The sequence below is a fragment of the Rhyacophila brunnea genome, unplaced genomic scaffold, assembly GCF_057557595.1.
Source record: "Rhyacophila brunnea isolate RB1 unplaced genomic scaffold, BYU_Rbru_1.0 scaffold_10, whole genome shotgun sequence".
NCBI classification, from domain to species: Eukaryota; Metazoa; Arthropoda; class Insecta; order Trichoptera; family Rhyacophilidae; genus Rhyacophila; species Rhyacophila brunnea.
The window spans coordinates 38,853,303-38,880,600 of NW_028232752.1; the positions used below are offsets into that span (position 1 = coordinate 38,853,303).

The following is a 27,298-nucleotide window of genomic DNA, read 5'->3' on the forward strand; positions in this document are numbered from 1 at the left end:
GAAGCAGACTTAAGAGTGGGTCTATCGTATGGGGCCCGCATCAGTTGAAGTACGGCCTTATGGTGGAGTCCAAAAGAAATTTTTAAGACTCCTTTACTTTCGGCTTTATGGATATTATCCGTGGCTCTATCCGACTGATTTTCTCTCAGGGATGCTTACATACTGTAGCTTAAAATTTAGAAGGGATCTTTATTTAGCTACATATTTTTTCAGACTTATACGCGGCGTAAATGTGAATTCTGCCATTCTTGGTGGTGTTGGCTTGTGTGTCTCTGATAATTACCTTAGGAATCGAGGGCATCTGTTGTTTGTTCTCCCACGGTGCAGAACTAACCTGCCATTAGTAATGCCAATTGGGAGGGCAGTAACCATGTTTAATGAAATCGCTTCGGATATTGATATATTCCACTTACGTGAGGGTGAATTTAGGTAGACGTTGTTTTATAAGTTTTTAAGATAGGGTCTATCAAAATTCACTCAGTGCTTCCATCTACTTTTATTTTGTTACTTATTTTATTACTTATTCTCTGTATTTTTATTTTTAAAAATTATTAACACTTATTTTATGTCATGTCGTGAACGCTTTGAATTTATAATTTGTTATGTTCATTTTTTGTAAAATAAATAAATTTGATATGATTTTTTTCTGTCGATTTATACAGATATTTTAGGATTTGAAAAGGTATATTTAAAACTGTACTTTTTTCACAAAAGACGGTTCTACAATTTTTATAACATTTTCGTTAAAAAAAATGTTGTCTCATGTTAAACTGTTTTATTTTATTGTTTACTTATTTTTTATTTACTTGTTATTTCAATTATTGCAGTGTACACTTTAATGCGAAGGTTATCTGATTTCCCACATGGCATTACACGAGTAAATATGAACGCTCTACCCTCAAGTTAAACCTAATGCATAACATTTAACAAATTAACTAATGACTACAAATTAAAAAAAAAAATTCGAAAAAAATCAAAGAATTAGTCAACTATTCACCTTAGAAAATATTATTTGATGGTTATTTAATCGTTAATAAAATGGAGTTTATGTTCAAGGTTAGTTACAAAACACAGATGCCTAAATCAATATTACTTTTTTTATTTATGATAGCATAAATTTAATTTGGGGAATTATACAGTATAATATAACAGAATGCATTTGAGTATCCATAACGGAATATTATAATATAAATACATTGAACAATATTTATTATTGTAGGTCGATGTGTCTATACAAATTAATAATACATAATAATGGATGGTCCAAATTATACATAAATTAATGTTAGACCACAATATTAGATTTATCATAATTTATACAAAAACAAGAGAAGTACATACCCACCTATATTTTGAATTCATTTTGTATGTATCATTCCGTTGGATGAAAGTAAGTATTTGTAAAGGAATGTGGCGTATTGAAATTTAACATAATAAGTATGTATGTGCGACAAACAAACCTACTTTAAATCTATGATGTTAAATGAGGTAATCGTTTTAATAGCTTTCAACTAATAAAGTGATATTAGCTAACGAAAACATAATTTAAGTATAGGCCCAGTTAAAAAATGAACTGACACCATTTAATTTTGATTTAATGTCTCAAGAGACAGCGTGCAGAGTACAGGTTACCAAATCAGTGGCAAAGACTCAATATTATATTTATTTAATGCTAACCTGGACTGATTTAAGATTGAAATAATTTAAATATGAGAATAATTTTGCACAAATAAAACTATGGTAAAGTAAAGTAAGTAGGGATGTCATTGAAAGAAAAAGTTTAGATACTGGTATCGGTATAAACATAGAGTAATGTTTGAAAAACATTCAGTTTATTTTGAAATCATCGGGTGAAGGTTAAACCACACGGTGCTGCAAATCGAAATGCGGCCCCGTGTGGCTTCACTCTAAGCCGAATATAATAAAACAAATAGGCACACGTTACCATATTACGCCTACTATACGTAAATATATTATAACAACGATCAGCGTCCGAGTGTCTTCTGTTATTCTTTTCATTTGTTATAACCGTTCACCTCCATTTAACTAGCAGTCTTTGCCACTGACAAAATCAATAGGTATTTTTATATAACTGAAACCGTAAAAGTTGCCAATAAACCACAGTGCCAATAGGGATGACAGGATCTGCAGAAATTCAATATAATTAATTTATTTTAACTAGTCGCACATTGAACGGTGTTGACACCTGGACCGCCTCCGCCCTCTTCATCCTCGTCATAAGCGTTCCGCTGACGGCGCTGGGATTCTTTTTCAGGGTTCATGTCGATCAGCATGCATTCTTCAAAGGTGTCAGGAATCGCAATCTGGAAAGTAGACATGTGACATTGGTAACAAATTCACTGGCGAAAGTTGCGGATTGACATGAGCTAGAAGTACTACTTCAAATGCATGGCATGAGAGTTGGATGAGAATGTACTCATGTATATGTATCGCCCTAATGCGAACATACAAGTTGGGAATTAGTAACGTTTGGCATCGCCATCAAAATAGAAAAAAACTACAAAAGAAAGTCAAGCATACAGAATCCGGTTCAGACTGAGTACGATCAGGATTTTTAATCAATTTATTATGATGTAAAATTATTCGACATAGCTGCACTGTTTTAAGCCTCAATTACATTGAGCTTCTTTATGAGCTGTTTATTGGCGAATTTACAATCTGCCTGTAAAGTCGCCCAGTGTAATCATCGAATAAGCTAATAAGCAGGTTGTAAACACTCTACCGAGAAACGCCCGCTTTTAAATTCGCCAATAAACAGCTCGTAAAGAAGCTCAATGTAATTGAGGCATTACCAAGTTGTGTGAGCTCTATCATTTCGTTAATCCAAACTATTGAAATAGGTAATGATAGTATGCGATGGTAGTTTTTACAAAAATTACCATTACAGTTTTTTTTATCGCAAATTCAATAATATATAAGCAAAATAAAAAAGCAAATTTGGGAGAATTGTGCATAAAATATTCTGGTCAAGTGACGTATTAAATTCAAATTTATTTATTTTACATACTTCACAACATGACATACGGTATACATCGCAAACAGATTCATATGGAGTGGTATTAACAATATTCATACAAAAGAAGGGTAATTAGATGAGTAAACAGAAACATCACACAAAAGAACATGGAAGTTCACTGAATGAGCTAAGTAGACCCTATTTCAAGTATGTATTTATAAAATAACATCCACTTGAACTAAACTCATCTCACGCAAGTGGGATATATCAATACTCTAAGCAATATAGTTGAATAGTTAATGTGAATGTGTATTCCATTCCCGCAAAAGGATGAATTTCCCATTCTTCATTGAATACTCCAACATACTATTTATATAAATAAATGGTGAATTGAGGCTATTAATTTCAAAGTCGGCAACCTTCATTTTTCTTTTTTTAAATCTTTCTTGATTGTGTAAGTAGTATTCCATCATATGCTCGGCACCCTTCCCACTATGTAATACCAACAATATTACGCCTCACAATCGGGGGCGGCTCTACCTTAAGTGTACGTAGGGACTATCACCACATCGTTATCATGTCGAAAATACAAGTCCGATATTTTTATCATTATCATAATACTCATAATATTATGATTACATGATTAAATGAACGATTTAATTGATTATATCCATCGAAACCCGTCACAATTATAAAGAGATATTTATTATTACTAGCTGAGCCAGCTGGCTCTCGCCAGTCTGTCTCGCTAGGTCTTGCAGACAGCTTTTCGTCATAGTGACTTGGTGTTGGATTTTAATATAATAATTGTAAAGCGTGTATAGACGGCGCCATAGTTTTCCCTTCGGGATGGATTTTCATTCACGTCAGACAGTTGAAAATTTAGCTGATTTGTCAGTTTTACGATCTGCATGTCGTCACTGCCAATACAAATTTGGAGTCATGTGCGTAGTCTATTCTGGAGTCTGGCCTTCTCAATATCGTCTGACACCATTTCAGGCTGCTAGGCCTAGCAGAACAGCTGGCAATCGCCGATTGCTACCACTGTCATTTTAATTTTAATACAATATATGTGTAGCAGTGGCGAAGGGTGGAGGTAGGCTGTTAAGATTCGCTATAAATAGTGCACACTAAACTTTTTTAGTCATATGTATTTGTTTTTATTGAACTAAGACTACAATTTACAGATGGTGTTAGTTAGTTTTTAAAAATCAACTAAACCCTGCCTAAACGAAACCATAATAGTTTTAGTCTAATTTTGGCAATACAACAAAATTTTGCACACTTTTTCATTCATAGTTGTTTGTTTTCGTTGGATTAAAAATACATATTGCACATATTCTTGGTTATTTTTTTTAAATTCATTAAGCCCTGCCTAAACCAAACTATAATATATATAAAATATTATTCTATTTATAAAATATTCAAAGTTATGTATGATTTAATTGCATAATTTTAGATATTTTATAGATATACATGTATTTTTTGACTATTATCTATTATGGCTTGGTTTCTCAGGGTTTAATTGAATTTTAAAAACTAACCAACATTATCTGTAAATTGTAGTCTTATTTCAACGAAAACAAATATCCATGTCTGAAAAAGTTTAATGTGCACTCTTTATGGCGGATCTTAACAGCCTACCTCCACCCTTCGCCACTGATGTGTAGGTATGTGCATTTAAATATGATAAATAATTATACATCTCAACCATCGTAAATCAATCGGATCATAAATAGCGATCCAATATAACGCGAATGTTAATCTCTTTCGGGTCCCATTTACATAATAGAAAAAGGTTAGCAGCATAAAAAATAAATTTAAACATTATTTTGTTTCATTGTCTATAAAAAATAAATGCTCGGAGCCATAGAATAATATTTTAAAAATCATATTTTGATTTAAAAATTAACCTTAAACAATATAGTTTCCCGGTGCGGGACATTCATATTGAGACAAATGTTGATAAATAATGAAGCAATACATATTATATCTGATAAAAATAGGAATTCATAAGACCTAAAGATGTGGAATCAGCTTAAAGAGGCCTTCATCCAGCAGTGGATTGATACAGGTTGATGAAGATAATGACGAAATAAATGGGTAGGTATATAAAATCACAAATTTAAAAAAATATTGCAGTTTATATGACCAAGAAGAGTAGAATTAGGTTGGGATAACCTTCATCCAGCAGTGGATTAATCTTGGTTGATGATGATAATGACGATATTATGACTGGGTAAATATAATATCAGCAATTTTGATAAATATAGCAATTCATATGACCGACAGAAATTCAAACAACTTAGAGAGGCCTTCATCCACTAGTGGATTGATTCAGGCTCATAATGATAATGGAAATATAAATAGATATAATATAATATCACCGATTTTGATAAATACAGCAATTCAAATGACAGAAAAGAGTAGAATCAGGCTTGGGAGGCCATTATCCAGGAGGTCAATGATGATAAGGACGATAGAAATAGGTATAATATAGTAGTAGAATCAGGTTGCGGAACCCTTCATCCAGCAGTGGATTGATCCTGGTTGATGATGATGACGATATGAATATGTAGATAAATGTAATATCACCGATTTTGATAAATACAGAAATTCATATCACAGAAAGGAGTAGAATCATGCTAAGGAGGTCTTTATTAAGCAGTGGATTGGTTCAGGTCGATGATGATGATGATGACGATATGAATATGTAAATAAATATAATATCACCGATTTTGATAAATACAGAAATTCATATGACAGAAAGGAGTAGAATCAGGCTAGGAAGGTCTTTATTAAGCAGTGGATTAATCCTGGTTGATGATGATGATGATATGAATATGCAGATAGAATATATAATATCACCGATTTTTATAAATACAGGATTCATATGACATAACGGAGTAAAATCAGGCTAGGGAGGTCTTTATTAAGCAGTGTATTGGTTCAGGTCGATGTGATGATGATGATGACGATATGAATATGTAGATAAATATAATATAACCGATTTTGATAAATACAGAAATTCATATGACAAAAAGGAGTAGAATCAGTCTATGGAGGTCTTTATTAAGCAGAGGATTGATCCTGGTTGATGATGATGATGATGACAATATGAATATGTAGATAAATATAGTATCACCGATTTTGATAAATACAGCAATTCATATGACAGAAAGGAGTAGATTCGTGCTAGGGAGGCCATTATCCAGCAGTGGATTGGTTCAAGTCGATGATGATAAGATGGATAGAAATATGTATAATATCACAAATTCGTTAAACCAATAGTAGTAGAATCAGGTTGCGGAACTCTTCATCCAGCAGTGGATTGATCCTGGTTGATGATGATGATGATTATGATGACGATATGAATATGTAGATAAATAACATTAGAAATTCAATACTGTCAATAATACAATCAACGTAGAGAGGCCTTCATCCAGCAGTGGATTTATTGAGGCTCGTGATAATAATGGCATTATATATAGATAGGTAGATAATAATATAATATCACTGATTTTGATAAATATAACAATTCATGTGTAAGTAAGGAGTCGAATAAGGCTGAGGAGGCCTTCATCCAGCAGTGGATAGGTCAAGATTGATTATGATAGGGACGATAAAAATAGGTAGATATTATACAATATGACTCATTTTGATAACTATAACAATTCGTATTAATTTCTTTCATTGTTTGCAATGGCAACTTTGTTAGTTTAATATGACTATATTGTGATCTATGGAATTTAGTAGCCTAGGTAATTATTCAATAAAAAAAATAGTGCGTAACAGCCACAAGGAAGTATTTAAAAAAATCAAATTTGGAATATCATGTTATCTATGAAATTGCGAACAGTGGCGCACGCTCCTGTCAAAAGATATTATACGTAGTGAATTGTACCAGGATTATGGTTTTTTCACCGGAAAAAAGTGCGCCAATGCCTACATTACGATATTTGAATAAAAATTAATCGAATCCGTTTGTCAATTAAAGGATAAGAAGGTCTTAAGCGACGAAGACGTCATTCTGCTGTACGTTAAATGAAATATGGCGAATCGTATACCTTATGTAAGAAAATATCGGATATAAACGTCACGTACCTGTAAAAACATTGAAAATTTCTGAAATGTGGTCAATTCAAACGGTAGATGAATCGGTAGCGCACATTTTGAAGTGAAGATGTAAAAATAACAATAAAATGTAGCTTAAATGAGCTGTTAGTGCGTTTTCCAAAATCTCTTAGGATAATAATATATAGGAGATTATACAAAAAGCAGTGATTGTAAATTATGTAATGACATAATGGTAATTACATGGTATTAACATAATTAATTTAATTAAATATGCCATATTTCACGGTGACAATTATCTACAAATTAAGAAAGCTATGGCGTCTATTTTTCGCTGACCGGGGGTGGTCACTCAGTCCCATCCCATCGCCGCAGTACAAATCTCATTCTACAAAAGATGTGAATGCATTAGCGTTAGTATACGTATACTGGGGAGCGAATCAAATGACCCCTAAGTAAAAACGCTCGCTGTATGTTATTCAAAACCGATGAAGTCTATAATAATTACTATTATTAATTAAGTTAATATTTTTAAGCACACTTTTTAGATGTGATTAAAAGGAACGACTCAGAAGATCATATCATTTATTCTAAAAAATTACTCATTTCCCCATTAATAAATTCATAGTATAGCTTGGTACGTAATGTAGGTATATGAGAAAGTAGGTAGATATGTATATTTATTAATTAACGGCTAAACCCCATCACTTAGAAAGAAGTCAAGCCGCCACTGCTCACAGTGATGCAGTACATTTACAGTAGAATTGTAAATCTAACGCACCAAATTTTGATTATAGTATTCAAATGAAATTTTGAAAGTTCAAAAATATAATATTATGTATATACATACCACAGGTCTGGCTGGTAAACAGTTTTCCAAAGCGGGTACTACTTCAGGCTGCACAACTTTAGGGAAATTTACGAAAAACTGTACAATGAGACGACCCTTTTCAAATGGATTTTTGTACTGGGGCATACCTGAAAGTAATTACATACATATTAATACCATCGACCGAAGGTACTTGATGGAATTTAAATTTAAATTTTAATTGATTTAAGTTTTGTACTATTCCATTTGAGTAATTTTTTGCGACCCGGGTTTCACCTTTCGGCATCTTCAGGCGCTGTGTATACTCACCAAAGGCAAACACACACTGACAATGAACACTCATAACTCTAACTTATATAATAAATTAATACAATAAAGTAGGTAAAAACTCAAATACCTACCCATCAAGTCAAGGGTCACAATAAAAAATATAACAAACAAATTATGAATAGTTGAAGCGTTAATAAAAAAAACCCTCTATCTTTTTAATAATAATACACTCGATAAGCATATTATAATAAATCGTCAAAACATAATAGATCATTAGTACTTATAAACAGTAAAAATACTCCAAGAGGTGTAAAATCGTACATTCTAGGAACAATTGTAACGTATCGGAAATTAATGGAGTTAACTAATCTAATAGATCTCATTATAACATAGAACTCATGCATAAATAGTAATTCGCTGAGATATTCCTCTTTCACATGAGATTGCAAGAAATGAAGGTGACTGCTTTACTTGACCATACTTGACCATTAGTGTTATTATTATGGGAAAAGAATACGTACCTTCTCCGAGGACACATTTGATGTCTCCATGTTTAATGACTTCACCAGGAAGAGAAGTAATAACTAAGTCTCGACTGTCCAGGGTTTGGATTACTTTTTGGAATCCACAGAGAGCCTCGACCAGTTCAATGGTCATCCGTAAAATGAGATCATTACCGGAACGCTTGTACACCTAATAGATAACATAAAAATAAATATAAATAATACAAATTGTGACCAAAGTTCCCTGTAAGGTGTGCGCGCGCACACCTACCAAAATGTGTCCACACACATGTTTTCATCCCCCGCACAGTCCTCACACAAAAATATTGTAAAAGAAAGTTTCCTTTGCCAGATTTTAGTTTTGCTCGAATGCACAATTCTTCGACTCATTTCTCGGAAGGCGAAGGTCAAGTAAGTCGACTAACGCGAGCACGTAAGTGAAATTTTACGTTGTGCGGAATCACTATATCCGTCCCATTTTATCGAAAGAAGATATGTATTTTAGTGTTCATCAATGACCACCTATATGCCAGGTCCTCTACATTTCTTAGCCTTTGACATGTTTCAACTTGCAAGAAACATTGTCAGTACGGTCTCATAGTAGTCCTTATTGTGAAAACATCACAGTTCTTACTAATTACAAGATAAAAAGAACTTTTTATATACGTTTTTAAATTTTCTGTTGAATCATGTAAACTTGACTTGACTAGCTTAAACGATCAAAATAATTTGTACTTGATAGAAATAATACTGAAATGTCTAGCTAGTCGGGAAGTTAGTTAAAAATCGATTGCAAGATTTGTACCAGACAAATAAGATTACATTGTAAAATCACTGAAATTAATAAATACCTTAAAAATATAATTTTTAATGAAAAGTTGTATGTGTTGTGGGGGGGGGGGGATGTGTAAATTTACTGCACCAGGTGACGGGTGACACCAACCCTAGTTACGCCACTGCTCAGAAGCGTTGATGATCCGCACACACAATAGAATAATTAGAGGGAATGTTGATTGTGACAGTTTGAAAATCACTAAAACCCATCCTGGCCGAGCAATTATGCATCAGGTTTATAATGTCATGGGCCCCAGGTTCGAATCTCGGGTCTGGCAAATTCTCATGTTGTTTTTCAATGTGTGTTCAGACCCAGAGTATGGACCTAATAACTTAAAAGTGACTAACATCCATTTCTCATAAAAGCAAAAATGTGTTAATACAACTTTCACTCCATGGCTCATAATGATTTTCTTAGGATCGAACATGGTAAAAAATAGAGTATATTAGAGTGCAATAATCTGTCAACAACAAAGTTGTATTCATAACACTTATGAATCCAAGAATATTTGCAACATACAAAAATGGTACATAATGGCGGAACACTTACATCATGAACTTTCTCATCGAGCAGAATGATGATGTCACCCGGTTCAAGATCTGGTTCTTGATCTCCTTCACCAGCGAATACAATCTTTTGTCCATCCGTCATTCCTTTATCTACATGAACTTCCAGAATTTTCCTATCGCGAATTGTTTTTCGACCCTGCAAATAACAATTTTTTCATACTTAGTAAATGATCCAAGGAAGAATTAATATTATGGTGTCTATACAGATATGACAACACTTTAATATAGACGTTTTTGTAATTCATAAATTGCTGGATTTAAAGTTATATTTTTTTGATATTTTGAACATATACAGTAAAACCTTGTTAATACGAATTCCATGGGACTGGGAATTAGCCTTAGTAATTAATCAATTACATAGGATTATTGAAATATTTTTTCATATGATTTTGATGGGTTTGGAAGATCAGATCTTGTGTGAAATTACAAAATAGGTATAGAATGTTTACATATTTTTTGCTAGATTTTGATAATATGCGGACTCATTGATTTTTGGAAAGAGACATCTCATATAATATTTAGTGAAAGGAAGAACAGATATTTTAATGTAAAACAATAGCTTTGTGCTACCGAGGTTTAGATTAACAACTACTTTATTATGTCCAAAAAAGTGTTACGTTAGAATCGTTAAATTTATAACTTTTGAAGAAATGAACATATTATTATCGAAACAGGAATTACATCACTCTGTACACACAAAGGAGTCTCCAAATGTACAATTAATATTTTGTTATTAGGTCATCAGGTGGGAATAGAATCATGTCGAGTCTCACTTGGCATAAGACAGGAATGGGCTAATAATACTTTGAGAAAGATGATGATTAATGAACAAACCTGGCAATTTTTGCATCTATCTTTAGGATTGATGATGTCCCCAGCGCCCCTGCAGTCTGAGCAAACGGTCTGTATTTGTTGGATCATGCCTGGTCCCACTTGCTGAATCTTCACCTGCATTCCTGTGCCATTGCATCTCGAGCATGACACTACCTTCTTGCCACCTTTTCCGTCGCATTTATCACATATCACATTTTTCTGCAGCGCTAACTTTCTAACGGTACCCTGAAACAAGAAAAATAAAGATTTCAATTATAAAACAATCAACAGAATCGTTAAAATAAATAACTTTTATAATAATTTCTATCGTGTTGTTATAATTTTTTAAAGTTATAGTACTTTTCACTTCCCTCCCCACTTCAATCCGCACAGAGGTGGGGAACCATTTAGAACTATTATGTACTAACCAATTTTGGATTCATTCAAAAGGTCACAATTTTATAATTATGCAGGGTCCATGTCTGTCATTGTTGCTTTTGACTGTTCTGTTTCTGTCTGCTTCTATGGTCATCCATCACAATATCTTCTCGTCCATTTTACAATCTCTTATTCCACTCAAACATACTTTCACTTGTCCTAGTATCCTCACCATATGCCAGTTTCAACAGTTCTAAAATTTCAGTGGCGCTTTTTCCATTTTCCACACCAAATTTAATGTAATAAACTTACCATATTACAGTGAAGTTTGATAGTTTAGACAGAAAAACTGGACATATTCAGACGGAAACCGAGGAAGAGAAAGCAATACAATATTCTTGATGTACATACAGTGCACGATAGCAACCGTAACTATCATCACATTATTGCCCTACCTAATAGCTGTGCACTAGAAGAAATCGTATCTCCGCATGTTCCAGGTTGAATTGTTCCACTATATGCCCATGTCGAGCGGTAATGTGCCAGCTTATAATGTCGTGGGTCGCGGGTTTGAATTCCGGGTCATGGCAAACCCACATTTTTTTTGCAATGGGTGCTTGGGCGCAATCAGTTAAGCGAGTGGAAAAGATCAATTTTATGTAAAAAACAATCATCCGTTAATACAACCTCTATGTGTTGAGGCTTTCATCTTAGGAATGAACAAGGTGATGTAATGTTATGCTCCAAATTTCGATCGCTAATTTTTACACCAATGTGCAGTCAGAAAACTGTTCTTACTATGTAATAGCTATCCGACAACTTGCTCCATCAGCTTGAAATTTACGCACAGATTGATGAAAAGATCAATATTCGTGTAATTTTTACATACATGATGAGACACAACGCGGCCATCCCAGGAATTAAATTTCCACAGATGTACGTGGATTCTTATTCATGTTTCAAATTTACCCTTTTGAAACAAAATTTAATGAAATTTCGTGAAAATATCCACAATGCTGTATAATGCACCAAAATCATAAGTGTGAACCGCCTGCGTGTTGGAAAACAATCCCTACGTGTGGAAGAACAAAGCTAAAATGATTTATGTGTTAAAATAGTGACAAACATCGTAGTACTTAATGACAGATAAATGTGTTGAATCTTTTCAATATCATTGATGTAATGTCGCTTTGGTTTTTTAAATAATTTGCACAAGCAATCAATAGGGTGAAAGAATTGATGCAGTATTTACGACTAGAAGTATGTAATTGGATGTGAAATTCCTTCATAGCATTGTCACTTAATGGTCAAAGGTCACCTTAGTCAAAACAAAATAAATAACAGTTTTAATGCAACATGAATGTCAATTGGATTATACATCTCATTATTACGTATTTTGTCATATGTTGTCGCTGTGTAGGATTCATTTTCTTTTGACCATGTCCGATTCTAATAGGATCATATGGGCCTCCACTAGGAGGTTTGTATTACAAATGTAATTAAGAGCGATTACGTACCACTAAAAATTTTATGTTCAGGCCTGTATACTTGGCATATTAGCTATCCACTGATCTATCTGCATAGCAAGAGAGCCATAATATCATGAGTTAAGGTTTCAATAAATCTGCTATGACAATTTAATGTATGTTTTGTATTGATCTATATGCCGGGATACCCTGCAGCGTTGCCACGACTACAACTGGCGGGGATTAATAAGAATATAAAAATTACCATATATAGTTCATCAAGATTGACACTGAGTTGGTGAATGACGTCCTTTCCCCTTTTGCGGCCGCCTCCTCTCGCCCCTGAGAAGCCGCCCCCGCCAAAGAACATGTCAAACAGATCCATCGGACTGCTGAAGCCGCTGCCTCCGACTCCGCCTTCTTTAAGTGCTTGTTCTCCACCTGCACCATTGCACATATAAAGACTAATTATAAAATAAAAACATATATTAATTTAAAAAAAGCTATATGTGAATTTGTGCCCGACGTGATCACAATAGAAATAAATGTATGCGATTTTCTCCAAAGCCTGGGTATCAACGATTCCATTTCAACTACTACACTACTGTCATTGGGCCTCATGAGCTGTTGTAATGTTGAAAATATTTTTTTATAGAATATATGAGGTGTCTATTTCCAAAACCCGCCAAATCCACAATCACGAATAAGAATCAGTGCAGCCTGTATATTTATTTTGTTCCTAACTACGTTATATCCCTAGGATTAACAACTCGAAAGTATCTTATTTTCTATATCCGCCATCTCCAGATGGCAAATTTTTCCTATAACCGCCAAATCCTTCATCAGCCAATGAGCGCTCTGCATTGCGCGGTAATGCAAGATGGCGGTCTAGCTCTCAAACAGTGAATATCGTGTCCATTTCGTCGCATGTTTTTACCAAGTTATAATGTCAGAATTATTGAAGAATGTGCCAAAAAGTTCTCCAAATAGAGGAAGGAAGCGTATTCAGCAAAAATACTTATGAAAAAAAGAAAGACAATGCAAAGAAAGGTAAATGAAGTTCTTAATATTGCCCTCTAATTTTGACAACTACTGGGTGTTGTGTTGAAATATTGTTTGGTGTTAAATTGTTAATTTAAGCTATCATGATTGTTCAAATGCAGATCTATATTATTATACAGTGTGCCAATATATATATTTTTTATTGCAGTACTATTAATGTGTATCGTTATTTAATATTATAATTCTTTTTTGGTATGCATTTACAATAGGTACCAAAGATGGCCAAATTCTCGAACCAATACCTACAAAACGTGATATACAGGTACCTAGGTATTTTTTATTATTGGTGACGGCATATCGAATTAATTACACAATGTTAAGAATACACCTATGCAAATTTTTGCTTTACACATATACCTATCTGTGGAACATATGCAGAAAAAAGTTGTAAACTACAAACCTATAAATATGTGAACATCAAGTGGCTTAAAGTTTAAAGTAGAATGACGTAAGTATAATTATTAATGTACCTAACTATCTGTTTAAAAATGACCTACTAAGTATTTAATATTACATTTTTTTTAAAATAATGTACGATTTTAGAATAATATGTAGGTACCAATAAATTAATATCACTAAATATTCTACTTGCAAGCTATTACTGTTGTCTATAGCAGAGATTTCCAATCCTGTGCCCGCGGGCGGAAGTGCGGCAGCGGACACATTCGTGTGCGCAATGAAAAATGACGATAAAGAATCTAATTAGGTGGTATATTGTTTTATTAAAAGCAAAATTTGTGTGAAAACCTTTTTTTTCAAATTAACTGTTATTTTGTATACATTTTCGAAAAGGCAGTACCAATTTCCTTGTTTCAAGTTGAGAACCCTGGTCTATAGTTTGTCAATTTATTGCTACGGCCGTATGTTGTAGCTTAACCACTGGGGAATGACAAAAGAAATGGCGTATTTCAAAAAAACACTACCTTATTCTTAGGTCAATAATTATTATAAAGCAATCATTATTCATAAGATGTTTATCACACTTGAATGGTCAAAGACATAGCTTATAATAAGTATCTTTAGAATCATCTTCAAATGTGTTGATCTTGCCGATTTTTTGAATAATAAAATGCCTAATTCTTGTCAAATTTGGGATCACAGAGATTATCAATATAATTTTTTATCGTGAATATTTTACAAAAATTATCTCGTAATAAATTATACTAATGGTTTTATAAATGCGTTTAAAAATTAATAAATGTAAAAAATCTTAACACCACTGCACAGTTATGTACCGAAATATGACTATATTCTAAAACATTAGAGCGAGAGGTTTAAAAGAATACTATTTTATGTAACAAAAATACTTTATGCAGTCATCAAATGTTTAAAATAACTATAAAGGATAATAAGGCTTCAAAATTATATTAATAGATTATCTACATTCTACAACGTTTAAGGAGTATCCAGGATCATGGTTTGAAAATACAATAAAAACTCAATTTTGACCTACGACGAGCACGTGGGCCGTTAAGTATAGGAGTGGATAGCTGGTGTTCTGGTATTATATAGCTTTAGTTTTCCAAACATAAATAGGTTTGTAGTCTCTAACCGCTGTAAATCAATTGTCATTTGTAAACAGATTCTAAAATATTTTTTTTATTTGAGGTTATGAACTCCGAAATAGTAAAAATAAACAGTGTATTGATTTTCTATCTACTCTTATTCAACGTCATTAGTTTCATACCTTGGTCATAAATTTTCTTTTTTTCCGGATTTGATAATACTTCATAGGCTTGAGAGATTTGTTTGAACCGATCTCCCTCATTAGGGTTTTTGTCAGGGTGATATTTTAACGCCAACTTTCTGTAAGCCTTCTTCAATTCGTCGGGCGTACAATTCGGCTTCACCCCTAATACATCGTAATATGTGGTTTCCTTCACCATCTTGGACGATTAAACAGGTAGCTGAAAACAAAGAATTCGTTAATAATATTGTTTCTTAGATATTAGTCATGTATTGTACATAATATTGAATGGAGGTTGATTGGGAAAAAGTTTTCATAATTCAGACTCTGGGAGACTTCCTCCGTGTGCAGTTGGTGGTACTTTTAAGCTTTTTAGCTTGAAGATTTAGCTTGCTGGAGCTAAATACAGACGTTGAATGAAAAAATTTTATTTTGTAAAAATCCCTTATTAATTAAAATTGACTGTACGCAAGTGACGTTCCTTATAGTAGTAAAAAATGAGAAGCTACATTTTGCTGATTCAAAGCTATATGATGGATCTCCACAGATTTTTTAGAATGAATGTTAGATATTCATTCGACCCGCTGGGCCCACTCTCATGAACCAACACAAAATGAAAAAACCACTAGCAAACACGACAGTGTTTGTTTGGATCCAAGGTATGGAAATGGCTGTTTTGAATTAAATGTGCCAATGGATTCAAAAAATACATACTCTTGATTTTTTTAAAGCACTCGTGGAGATGTTCTTACTACGCCAAAAAATGAATGATTTACAAACTGTCAGAAAATGTGTATCCTATATGGTAAATCAATGCTACTATCACTAAATGGAATAAAATATTGAACCTGACCAATCATGTCTAAAACTTGATTCTTCATACATTATTATCAATTTAAATAGTATCATTTCAAAGTAGTGTTTCTATCTAATAATACTAAATACAGGCGTGGTTTTGTGGTTAACATGTTCGTACACCTCAAAATAAATTTAACATTATGATAACAGATGTTTACAGCGGCTAACTGAATGGCATGTAACACCACAGTGTTTCCACAATTTATGGAATTATTGATAATCAACCAAAACATGAATGGACAATAATTAAAACTCATTGTATGTTGAAACATACAAAAATATATCATGTCAAATGTCACTGTTATATTATACAAAGATGCTGAAGAACCGGTTACTACGATCATTGATTAAATTAGGTGTAAATCATTTCACAATGCAGATTCATCCATAGCAAGCTTAAAATTATTATTATCTGCATCTGTCAAAAACTAAAAGCTTTTCAATGCAATTCACTAAATCAAACATACAGATATTGCTAAGATAAACCTTGAAACTAGAATTTCTTATGAATGTATAGTATTGTTTTATTACATATTATACACAAGTATACTGAAAATTTTGAATATAATCATGTTTTATTCAAATTCAAATTAAAACAATCGCATTGTAATAGAAAGGTGACATTTTAATCTCAGCCAGTAATGTTTATAGTCTCAAAGTCTCCAGCCCACATGCAGAGAATGGTAATTTACTTTGTTTCCTACCAATACTAGGTATTTATGTTTTAAACTGTAGATACTTTGTTTTCTGATTCTGAATTTTTCTAAAAATAAAAGTATTTCCTTAAAGCCGATTCTACATTTTTGTTACCCCACCTCGCTTGGTTATCAGGCTTATGAAAGACGACCTGGTAACTGAGAAAGGTGGGGTAACAATGGGGCGGCTCTCGTGGTGCAGTGCATAAGGCACCAGCCTTTCATCAGGGAGCTCCGGGTTCGATTCCTGACAGAATCGAGCTCTATAATTCGCTGGTATTAGATTGTCAAATTCACTAGTCCGCGGCGTACAAGTATACAACGCAGATGAGATGGGTTTATTTTGAAACCTTCTCCTTCGTAAACCGTACGTTCATCGCGAAGAAAGTAATGTACTAGGGAGGAAAGTGCCCAAGGACCACATCACAATAATTATGTCGTGCTCCAATGCAACCGGGACACACAAAATGAAGCTTTTGGTCATAGGGAAAGCTAGGAATCCTAAGCCATTCAAGAATATCTGCCTCACTGGACAACTGGTTGTGTCAAGTGATTTACTGTTTAATATTTAATTATTATATTATTTTTTTTCTTCTTTCGACCATGTCCGATCCTAATAGGATCATATGGGCCTCCACAGAGTAGAGGTTTGTATTGACAGATTTTGTTTTTTAGGAGAAATGGATGTCAGCCACTTGCTCAACCTGTTAGGTCCATACCTTGACACCCACAAATTGAAAAACAATATGTGTACTTGCCAGACCCAGGATTCGAACCTGGGACCCACGGCGTTATAGTCCAACGCTTAGGCCGCGCGGCCACCGTGGGGGGGTATTATATTAATATAGGTATATTAAACTTTTTACCATATTTTGTATTTACCTATGCTCTATAATCCGCCGCTTTCACTAATTGGACAGTTGTCTGGTTTTTTGGATGGCGGATTACTGTAGGTATATTATATATTATTTTGTTATAAATAAATGTGGACAATCTTTATGTGGTAGCAGGTAGATGATTAGGTAGGTATCAAGAAATTCTTTCATCCCTGAAGAATATGAGAAAACATATTTTTATGAAATCAGTACCTACCTAGGTAAGTTGGAGTTTCACTTCAATTTTGACAGGTGAATATATTATTATTATAATGTGGTTGACTATTAATAATTATTTTAGCACAACCGATTAGCAAAAGTATTGTTCAGTCTATATATTATTATCTAATAATATTGTTGTAGTAATAAAGTAACTGTTTTCATTGTTCGCAGTTACACAAATACGGATATCCCATTGCCATTATTTGCAAATGGTATGTTGCGCAAAATTAAATTAGCATTCCTAGGAACAAACACCTTCGTTTTAAGTACTCACGGATATTATAACAATTCATAATAAGAAAAATTATATATGAGAATAAGAAAACATGCGCATTATTCATATTAACGTAGAAATATGAATTTTACATTGAAGGATGAGAAAATACGCGTGGTGGCATGAAGTAAAATGAGAAATGACGAACGAAACAAAAGGGTTGGTTAAAAAAAAGTGCCTTTTGACTATATTGTAATATTGGTAATTTATTCTATAGAAGCAGAACTAGACGAAGAATTAATCTTTACGCCTGCAACTTTTATTATTTTTTAGAATAGTTTATTACGTATGAAGTATTATAATACACTGATGGATTTCTAAACCTTGACAGTATGTATTTTCGGTACAAGTATTATTTGTTTGACAGATTAAAAAAAATTGAGGAAAATATATTGCGATTTTTCACAAATGTGCATAGTTTAAATGGTTTTACAATGTATACGAACCTTGTGAATATTATTATACAATTTGCAGACAGAGTATCTTCAGCACTAAAACCGACGAAGCCAAAAGGATCGAGCAAGTCTGCTAGCGAACTGACGTGAACAAGGCAACGAGTGACGAGGTGAATTTCCAGAAGAACAGCGGTCGTTAATTTCTAGAACGTTCGGCTTCCGACCCATAGACAATAATTTTGTTTTAGAGGTTCTAAAGGTAAAAGCATCATATAAAATAAAACCTTCTCGCTACATAATAATTTCATCAATCTACAATAAGTTTTAATATTTTCTTCATTTTTTATTTTACTGAAATTACTAGGTAATAATAATATCACAAAGTTCGATACATTGTGCTGTTTTAAAGCAGTGCTTCCCAAATTCATGGCATGGGTCGTTGCCCCCTGGGGGTGTGGGGTTTCTGCGGGGCGCCACAAAATATTTCAGAACTAAAATTAATTATTTTTGAATATTTTTTCAAATTATATATTATTATGTAGGTACGACGACAATCTCGCAGAAAGGTTTCAAAACTAACTATAAAATTTAATGTTGACTTCGCCTCTTTTTTCATGTCAAATAGTACTTTCTTCCCCTTTAGTGATAAGAAGTCGATTTATTTTATTTGGCAGGTTTTTTTGACAAAAAAACTATTAATTTTTTTATTTCAGGAAAAAGAAAGCAACATTTTGATTTTGGATACAAAACTTCAAGCTTTCCAACAAAAGCTTTCTTCGTGGTCCAGAATAAGTGTTGGTCAAAGATACATGGACATGACGTAAATGTTTGAATGAGTTGTTTTTACAACTAGTAAAAGAAAATTATCACCCTCGGTTCCAATTTTTTATAGGCACCTAAGTACCTACTTAGGTACCTATAAAAATACAGAATATTACCGAATCACTGCACTTTTCAACATATATTTTCCATGCCTTGCATGAGGATCAAAACTACAAAAGGATAAGAACGCCATTTGGTTAAATCTTTAAAATATGATTACTTAATATATTACTTCGGCAGGTCAAGAAGAATAATAATTGATCGATATCAGGTCGAATAATTCACTTGAAGTGGAATAATGAATATATTGTAAGTATTATTCATAATTTTGACAAGGCAATGTCAAAAGGGATGCAGAGTCAGAGTCAGAATGCGTGCCTGAGTGTGACCTACTGGAGAAAGATAGCTCGGAGTAGATCCTGGATGACGTTGTGCAGTCGGCTACGGACCTGAATGGTATAATCTAATCAATTAAAATAAATATGTAGGCACAACAATAATAATATAATGCGCCAGAAAAAAATAATGACACCAGTTTGCTATAATATATAGGTAGGTATGTACCTATCTACCTACCACATTTTTTATTATCCATGATCTTCGCAACCCAAATTCGATATTTTTGAAAATAGTAGATACCTACCTACCAACTGCAAAATGTAGAAACAATTGAACTGGCTGATAAGAAAAGACCTTCGTAAATTCAATGTAAACCTCATACCTACAAGCAATTATTGTGAAAGCAGTGAGAAGTTTGAACAAGAATAAGCAATGCTTGTCGACAGGAAAACGGTAAATCACAGCACTAAAAGCAAAAGATGGTTCTATCATCAGAAATTGGGAACACTTAAGCCGAGTTGCAGAGTTCTACAACGATGACACTGACAACACAATTTATTATAGACTCATATCTTCAGAGAAATGAAAATAATGAAGACCATGCTTCCGAAATTACATCCTAGGAACTAAACTAGGTATGATTTAAATTACTTACATGAAAAGTGGTAAAACCCCGGGGGAAAACGGTCTAACGATAGTGATATCATCAAAAAAGCGGGAAAGGATGCAAACGAAGTGCTTGCACAATAATTGTTCACAGCCTGCAGACGCAAAGAGGATGTCCCAGAAGCATGGAAAAATGCCGGCATTGTCATTTTTCACAAAAAGGTGACAGAGAAGACCTAGCAAATTATCATCCAATAAGTTAACTCAATATTCTCTACATGACGTTCACAAAAATTCTCTCGAACCATCTGCAAAATATACTAGATGAGAACCAATCGAGAGAGCAAGCCGGATTTAGAGGGGCGGGTGGATACAGCACTATGGACCATATCCAAGTCGTCACAGAAATCATAAAGCGGTGCCAGGAATACAAACTGCCTGGGTTTGCATGGGTTTATAGACGAGAAGGCATTCGATCAGCGCTCGAAATGGAAAATTTTACGAACCGGAGCGCTCGAAATTTTTCTGAGGATATTAACATGGTTATCAAATTTTATGGTTATTTTATAAAGATTTTTTGTTATATGGCATATCTAGCTCAGACGGTCAAAATATTTTAACCACGAGACGGAGCAATAACTTTACAGATTCCACGAACCGGAACGGCGCTCCGGTCCATTTCGAGCCCTGCATTCGATTCCATAAAGAAATTATCAATACTCGATGCACTCAGAAATCAAGGAATCCTCGGGCGCTAGAGCATATTTTTTAATAATATATGCAGTAGCCCAACAGCATCAACAACAATAATATAGATACTCGTAGTATGCTAAGGTATTTTAAGATTAAAAGCCAAACCAAAACCTAACACAACCTATTGAAAAACATCGCAAGATCAAACACAACCTATTTATTTTTGGGTTACAGTCAATGATGTTACATGTGTGTATATATTAAATAAAACGTGGTATGCAACGACATTAATTTTATGACAGATTGACGGGTGGGTATGTGGGAAGAAGTATGGCGTTGGAGAAGAGAATGATTTTGAAAATGAAATATCTCTGAAAAATGATAGCCTAGCCGAAAAATACGAAGCTTGCAATTTTATTAGAGGCAGTTTTTTGATAGTTTACATCTTTAAAATGTTTTTTAATACATGCGTAGGTACCTAGCAAAACAACATTACAAACAAAAAGATTTTTTTAAATTTAAAGGCACCGTTTTCCCATAGCCCGCTGAATAGACGAACTCATCATGCTTAGCAACAAATATACTATAGAGAACGATAAGAGTAGAAAGGGCTAATGCAGGATTGGCGAACCTTTTTCCGTGCGCGTGCCAAATTTCTTAAATATTATTTTTCGACTGTCTCTTACATGCCGAGCAGTTGAGTTCGTGAGATTCTATCTTTCATCGTGTTTCTAGCCGAAGGCATATCTTTGAAAAATGTTTTCCTTGTTTCAAAATTTTCAGAGATCGTGGAGTATTTTCTCTGTGCCACAGGTTCGCCAACCCTGGGCCAGGGAATACCTACACCTAGCAGTGAATTGACCTAGTCTAATCATGACGATTTACAAGTTCATTAATATTATAGGTTAAAAATATACATTATTATTAAAATCATCTAGCCTTAATTACTAGTACCCAAGCGTCATTTTTTCAAAGTTATGAAAATGTATTACTTATTGTCTCCCACGATGGCCGCTCGGCTTAAGCGTCGGCCTATAGCCCTATAGCGTCGTGGGTCCCAAGTTCGAATCCTGGGTCTGGCACAGCGCTCGGAATGGAGCGGAACGCCCCGGAGCGCCGTTCCTGTTCGTGGGATTTCCGAGGATGGCGTTCCTGTTCGTTAAAAATTCGAAAATGGCGTACCGGTTCGTAAAATATCCGACGGACAGCGAGTCGTCTAGTAAAATCCTCAAGCGTCATACTTAATATTATTACGTTCCGGGTCAGATTTAAAATTTACGAAAATTAATTTTTATTAAAAAATAATTTTACTGGTTTAGAACCACTGAATTTTCTATGACCCGTACATATTACGTACTTAAGAATGTCCGAAATTGTTTTAAACGGTAGTTAAACAACAAAATATTATTTTTTCAAGACAATATGAAACTGGGCTTCAAAAAAGATTGTTTTAAAACACGAACATATGTAGGTACTGGAGAGAATTGTATAATTTCTCTCAATTGTTTCCATTTATAGTCACAGAAAAAACATTGCATTTTTAAAAAGAATTTGGTACGCACCGAAATATTAAGAGCGTGCGTGTTAAAAAAACAAATGCATGTCATAAATTTTGTGTTCACCTTCTACGTATTCTTCCGGGCGACCGGGCGAAATGCATTATCTAAAGACACTAAAGCTGTAAAGTGTAAACTAAATAAATATTGCATACATGAAAAAACCTAACTAGGTAGTTAGACCTTCGCAGATGAGTTCGCTAAATTATTTTATTACCGACAAAATGTGTGCCCTGACAAAAGCCTTTGTAGTAAATAGTAAAAAGTTTTCCCCAAATAACCTACATGTTTTTAAGGGGTTGAAATATTTCAAATTAAATATGTAATTGTTAATAAAGTTTTGTTTTTCTCTTTGGCGAGTTCATACCACTTTTTAATAATTCACCAATTAATAAATTTCTAGACAAAAACATTAATTTTATTTTATAATTTAAATTACTCATTGCGGTTATAGGTAATACCCATATTTAAGTGTTGTGTCGTGTGATTATCTATTAAATTATATACCATATGTCATGTTATACATTTTTTGTATGTATTTTGTATAGGTACTTGCATACCTACTTCAATTTAACTAAAAGTAGGTCATTTTATTTGATTGTTTATAAGTTTATAATAATTATTTTTATGCTGACGTCGCTACATTCTGGTAAGTTTTGTGTTTCAATTTAAAATGTTAACTGTTTTATAAATATGTAAGTTACATTTTAAAGAAAATGGGTTCTCTTAAAAATTTGATTAAAAATCCCAGCAGGCAATAACATTACACAAGAAACTAATATATCTGCACATAAAAAAAAAATTAGATGATCGAAAAGAGACAAGCGGCCAATTCACTAGAAACCCAGTTATTAAAAATTGGAAGAGTTTTATCAGTGCGGTGGGTGGTTTCAAGTATGCTTAGATTAAATGCCGTTATTAATAATTATTCGGCACTATACGATCATTTTAATAAAGCATCCGAAGATAATACTACGGATGAATCAGAACGATGCAAATATAGTGGCCTTAGAAAAATGTTAACAAGTGTGGAATTTGTTCGAAATTTAAATACAATGTCAGATGCACTAGATGAATTAGGTTTCTTATCGAATTATCTTCAAATGCGTAATATTACACTAGTTGATGCTGATAAAGCGATTAAAACCACCATTCGTGTCCTTGATTCGATGGCAAATGATCCCGGTCCAAAATTATTAGACGCTCTTAGAGCCATAGATGAAAAGATATACAAAGGACTAATTATTCAGGAAGGTAAGGTTAAAGCCATTAATTTTTCTCAATTATATAGAAGTCTAGCCAATAACTTAAGAAATCGAATGATTACAACAAGTTCATCGCATGTCAGTCGAAACGCAAACATTCACTAAGAAAACATTAATCTATATAACAATTTATTAGAGAGTATACAAGTACTGGATCGTAATAATTATCGCAAATCAGATGATGACGGCGTGGACATACGATATGGAGAGGATAACATTATCAGATTATGCCATCAATTTCATTTAAATGAATTAGATATTAAACGCGGTTTTAGGTTTTTTTTTTAAATGTGTGATGATTCTAATAAAACTCCAGAAGATTTGAAACCTCTCCTTAAAGCTATAGCGACGATCCCAATATCAACAGCTGAATGCGAAAGAAATTTTAGCGCTTTAAATGAGATAATGACACCACCAAGATCATGTCTTTATATTAAAACGTGTGCTACGATGTTATTTATAAATAGTGTAGGTCCGCCATTGAGGCAATTTAATCCTGAAAAATATGTTCGGTCATGGCTAGCTAAAGGTCGGCATTCAGCGGATGACACGGCAAGTCGAAAAAGAGAATTGAAAGATGACAAAACATACGACCTCCTGTGTAAATTATTGTAAAAATTAAACAAACCAATGCGGATATGCATTTCTTATTTTTCTTAATGATTGTTTATCAACGTGTCAATACGTAAACCTTGTAGTAAATATATAAATGTATACATACTATCTATCTATATATAAATAATATGTATAATAATTATGAATGCACACACATAATAATATGTAATTGTAATAATTAATAATGTATTGCTTAGATCCCTCCTCTCTCCACTAACGCCCTTATCCTACAGTATTCCTTTCCTGGTAAGGAATATGCTTACACCTCGACGTGGTCAATCTGGACAGTATTGTTCATTTTTTATTGAAAACAATTAGTCTATAACTCGGCTCAAAATCTCGGTTTCATTGCATTGTATAAATTCAATAAAGCCAAGATTTTAAAATATGTGTATTATTTAAAAAATACAGTACAACAGTTAATACAACAGGTAATGTTAAGTTGTGAATTAATTTGTTTGTTCTTCAAGATTAATCCAATATAAAAATATACTGTATGAATGACGTTCCAACGTATTAAAATTTATCATACCTTGAAATTCGGGAACAAATTATTTCGCTTAGCACATGTTCAATTACAATAACAATTGACAATATTGACAAAGAGAAGCTTTCTTGCATGTTACACTGGTTACAAATGTATTTATGTATAATGATTATTAATTTTAAATATATGATACTTTTAGTAAGTGTATTTTTAGGAGAGAATTTACTTAATATCTTTTATATCATATTTACAAAATCTTAAATATACAACACCCACGATGGTCGCGCGGCTTAAGTGTCGGCCTATTGTGTCGTTGGTCCCAGGTTCGAATCCTGGGTCTGGCAAGTACACATATTGTGTATCAGAGTATGTTCCTAATAAGTAGGGCAAGTGGTTGAGATCCATTTCTCGTAAAAACAAAAAAAATCTGTTAATACAAGCCTCTACTCTGTGGAGGCCCATATGATCATATTAGGATCGGACATGGTCGATAAAAAAAGAATTTATCTATGGTCTTGTAATTTCTTTACCCATAAAACGGTTAAGTTAGATATTTAAATTAATATGGTATAACAAAATTTCAGGACTTGTGATGCCATACGTATGATAAAAAAGTATGCAGATAATGGCACTGTTCAATAGTGCCATTTTATTAAGGGGCGGAAAATAAATGATGTAAATAGATACAATTATCAAAGTTACCACGTGGAAAAAATTTAAGTATTCATACTCATAACTTGATTATAATGCTGTGAATGTCAAAAGTTCAAAGATTGTTTTTATTTCTTTCATCGGTTTAAGATTGCAACAAAAAATCCAACACTCTTTGATATTCTTTGAAGATTATGCAGCGCTCCGGTTCGTAGAATTGTCCATTTCGAGCACTGCTGGCAAGTACACATATTGTTTTTCAATTTGTGTATGAGTCAGAGTATGGGCCTAATAGGTTGAGCAAGTGGCTGACATCCATTTCTCCTAAAAACAAAATCTGTTAATACAAACCTATATTATGATCCTATTAGGATCGGACATGATCTAAAGAAAACTTTATAAGCTTCATAAACTTATTGTAATTATTATGATGTATTGCAAACCACACCATAAATCTAAAAAAAATATTTTTTCTATATTAGGTACATTATTATGTAATACGGAAGCCACCAGAGAGTGTGACACTACGTAGTCAGTACCCTAATCGCACAGTGTCAAGAATTTCGTGACCATCGTCCTCACCCTCACCTACAGACGAATCTCCTCGCTACGATAAACATCGACCTACGTGCTACAGGCTACAGGTTTCACACGGCGGGAGGCGCGAGACGTGGCAGCGGACCGAGGGAAAAGAATACCTTGTGCTACCCCTATGCTCCATTACTGGAGCCAGTAACGACCAGTGGCATGAAGGTAGTGCGTTGTTTAGCGAATGAAGTAACCAATACAAAATATATTACAACTGAAAAGATAACAAGGTAAAAGTGGTAGTTTTCCAAGATGCTGACAAAGCTATTGCTTCAATAAAAAGTATAGACATCTTAGTTTAAACAGTAATCAAGGCATAAAAAATCTTAACAACATAACTGTTGTTGTATTATATACGTACCTATTGCAATGACGGTGTATCTCACAGATAACAGTTTTACAAAGGGTGCCTCCAAACCTATCAGCACCAGAGACCTTCACATGCCCAAAACCACCCCTTTTTGAGAGTAAGTTTTGTGGAAATGCTCTAATTCTCAATACATGGTGTGTTCGTCAATTTAAAGATTTTTGGTGTATTCATTTTTTGTCTATTTAAGATCAATACTTGAAAAAAATATGTAAGTACGTAACGAATTTTCAGACAATTTGATACTAACAATGAAAGGGGACGGCATTCTAAATCTGCTTAAGGGGGGGGGGGGGGGCACTTTACCTAGGGACGTCATTGACTGGAGCGTAGCAAAGTGATGTAGTGCCTACCTAGTATATTATTATGATTCCATCCCATTTATCAGTAAACAAGTCTCGGATGTGGAGGGATACTTTTGAAACGTTACCAACAACAAGCTAAAGATAATACACTTAGACAATAGATACATCAAAATGCATTATATTTGGACACTAAGGAATATTCTCTGCAAGACGGGTATCAGT

General features: G+C 33.6%; 1 protein-coding gene across 1 annotated transcript; it reads right to left on the bottom strand.

Moving 5' to 3' along the window:
• Nucleotides 1-1,077: 1,077 nt before the first annotated feature.
• On the bottom strand, nucleotides 1,078-18,946 carry Droj2 (DnaJ heat shock protein family (Hsp40) member A4-like). Its single transcript, XM_085954056.1, has 8 exons — nucleotides 18,834-18,946; nucleotides 15,464-15,683; nucleotides 12,980-13,155; nucleotides 10,892-11,116; nucleotides 10,038-10,193; nucleotides 8,672-8,843; nucleotides 7,902-8,029; nucleotides 1,078-2,324 (listed from the first exon to the last, which is right to left on the bottom strand). The coding sequence occupies exons 2-8, from the start codon at nucleotides 15,660-15,662 to the stop codon at nucleotides 2,175-2,177; spliced, it is 1,206 nt and encodes a 401-aa protein (XP_085810182.1). The 5' UTR covers nucleotides 15,663-15,683; nucleotides 18,834-18,946; the 3' UTR covers nucleotides 1,078-2,174.
• Between the last annotated feature and the right edge of the window lie 8,352 nt (nucleotides 18,947-27,298).

Excerpts from the sequence above, each read along its gene's own strand:
- Droj2 (XM_085954056.1), bottom strand. The coding sequence starts at position 15,662 with ATGGTGAAGGAAACCACATATTACGATGTATTAGGGGTGAAGCCGAAT. Across the intron at positions 10,194-10,891 it reads ATAGATGCAAAAATTGCCAG|GGTCGAAAAACAATTCGCGA; the intron begins GTTTGTTCATTA and ends TGTTATTTGCAG. Across the intron at positions 2,325-7,901 it reads GTTTACCAGCCAGACCTGTG|ATTGCGATTCCTGACACCTT; the intron begins GTATGTATATAC and ends TCTACTTTCCAG.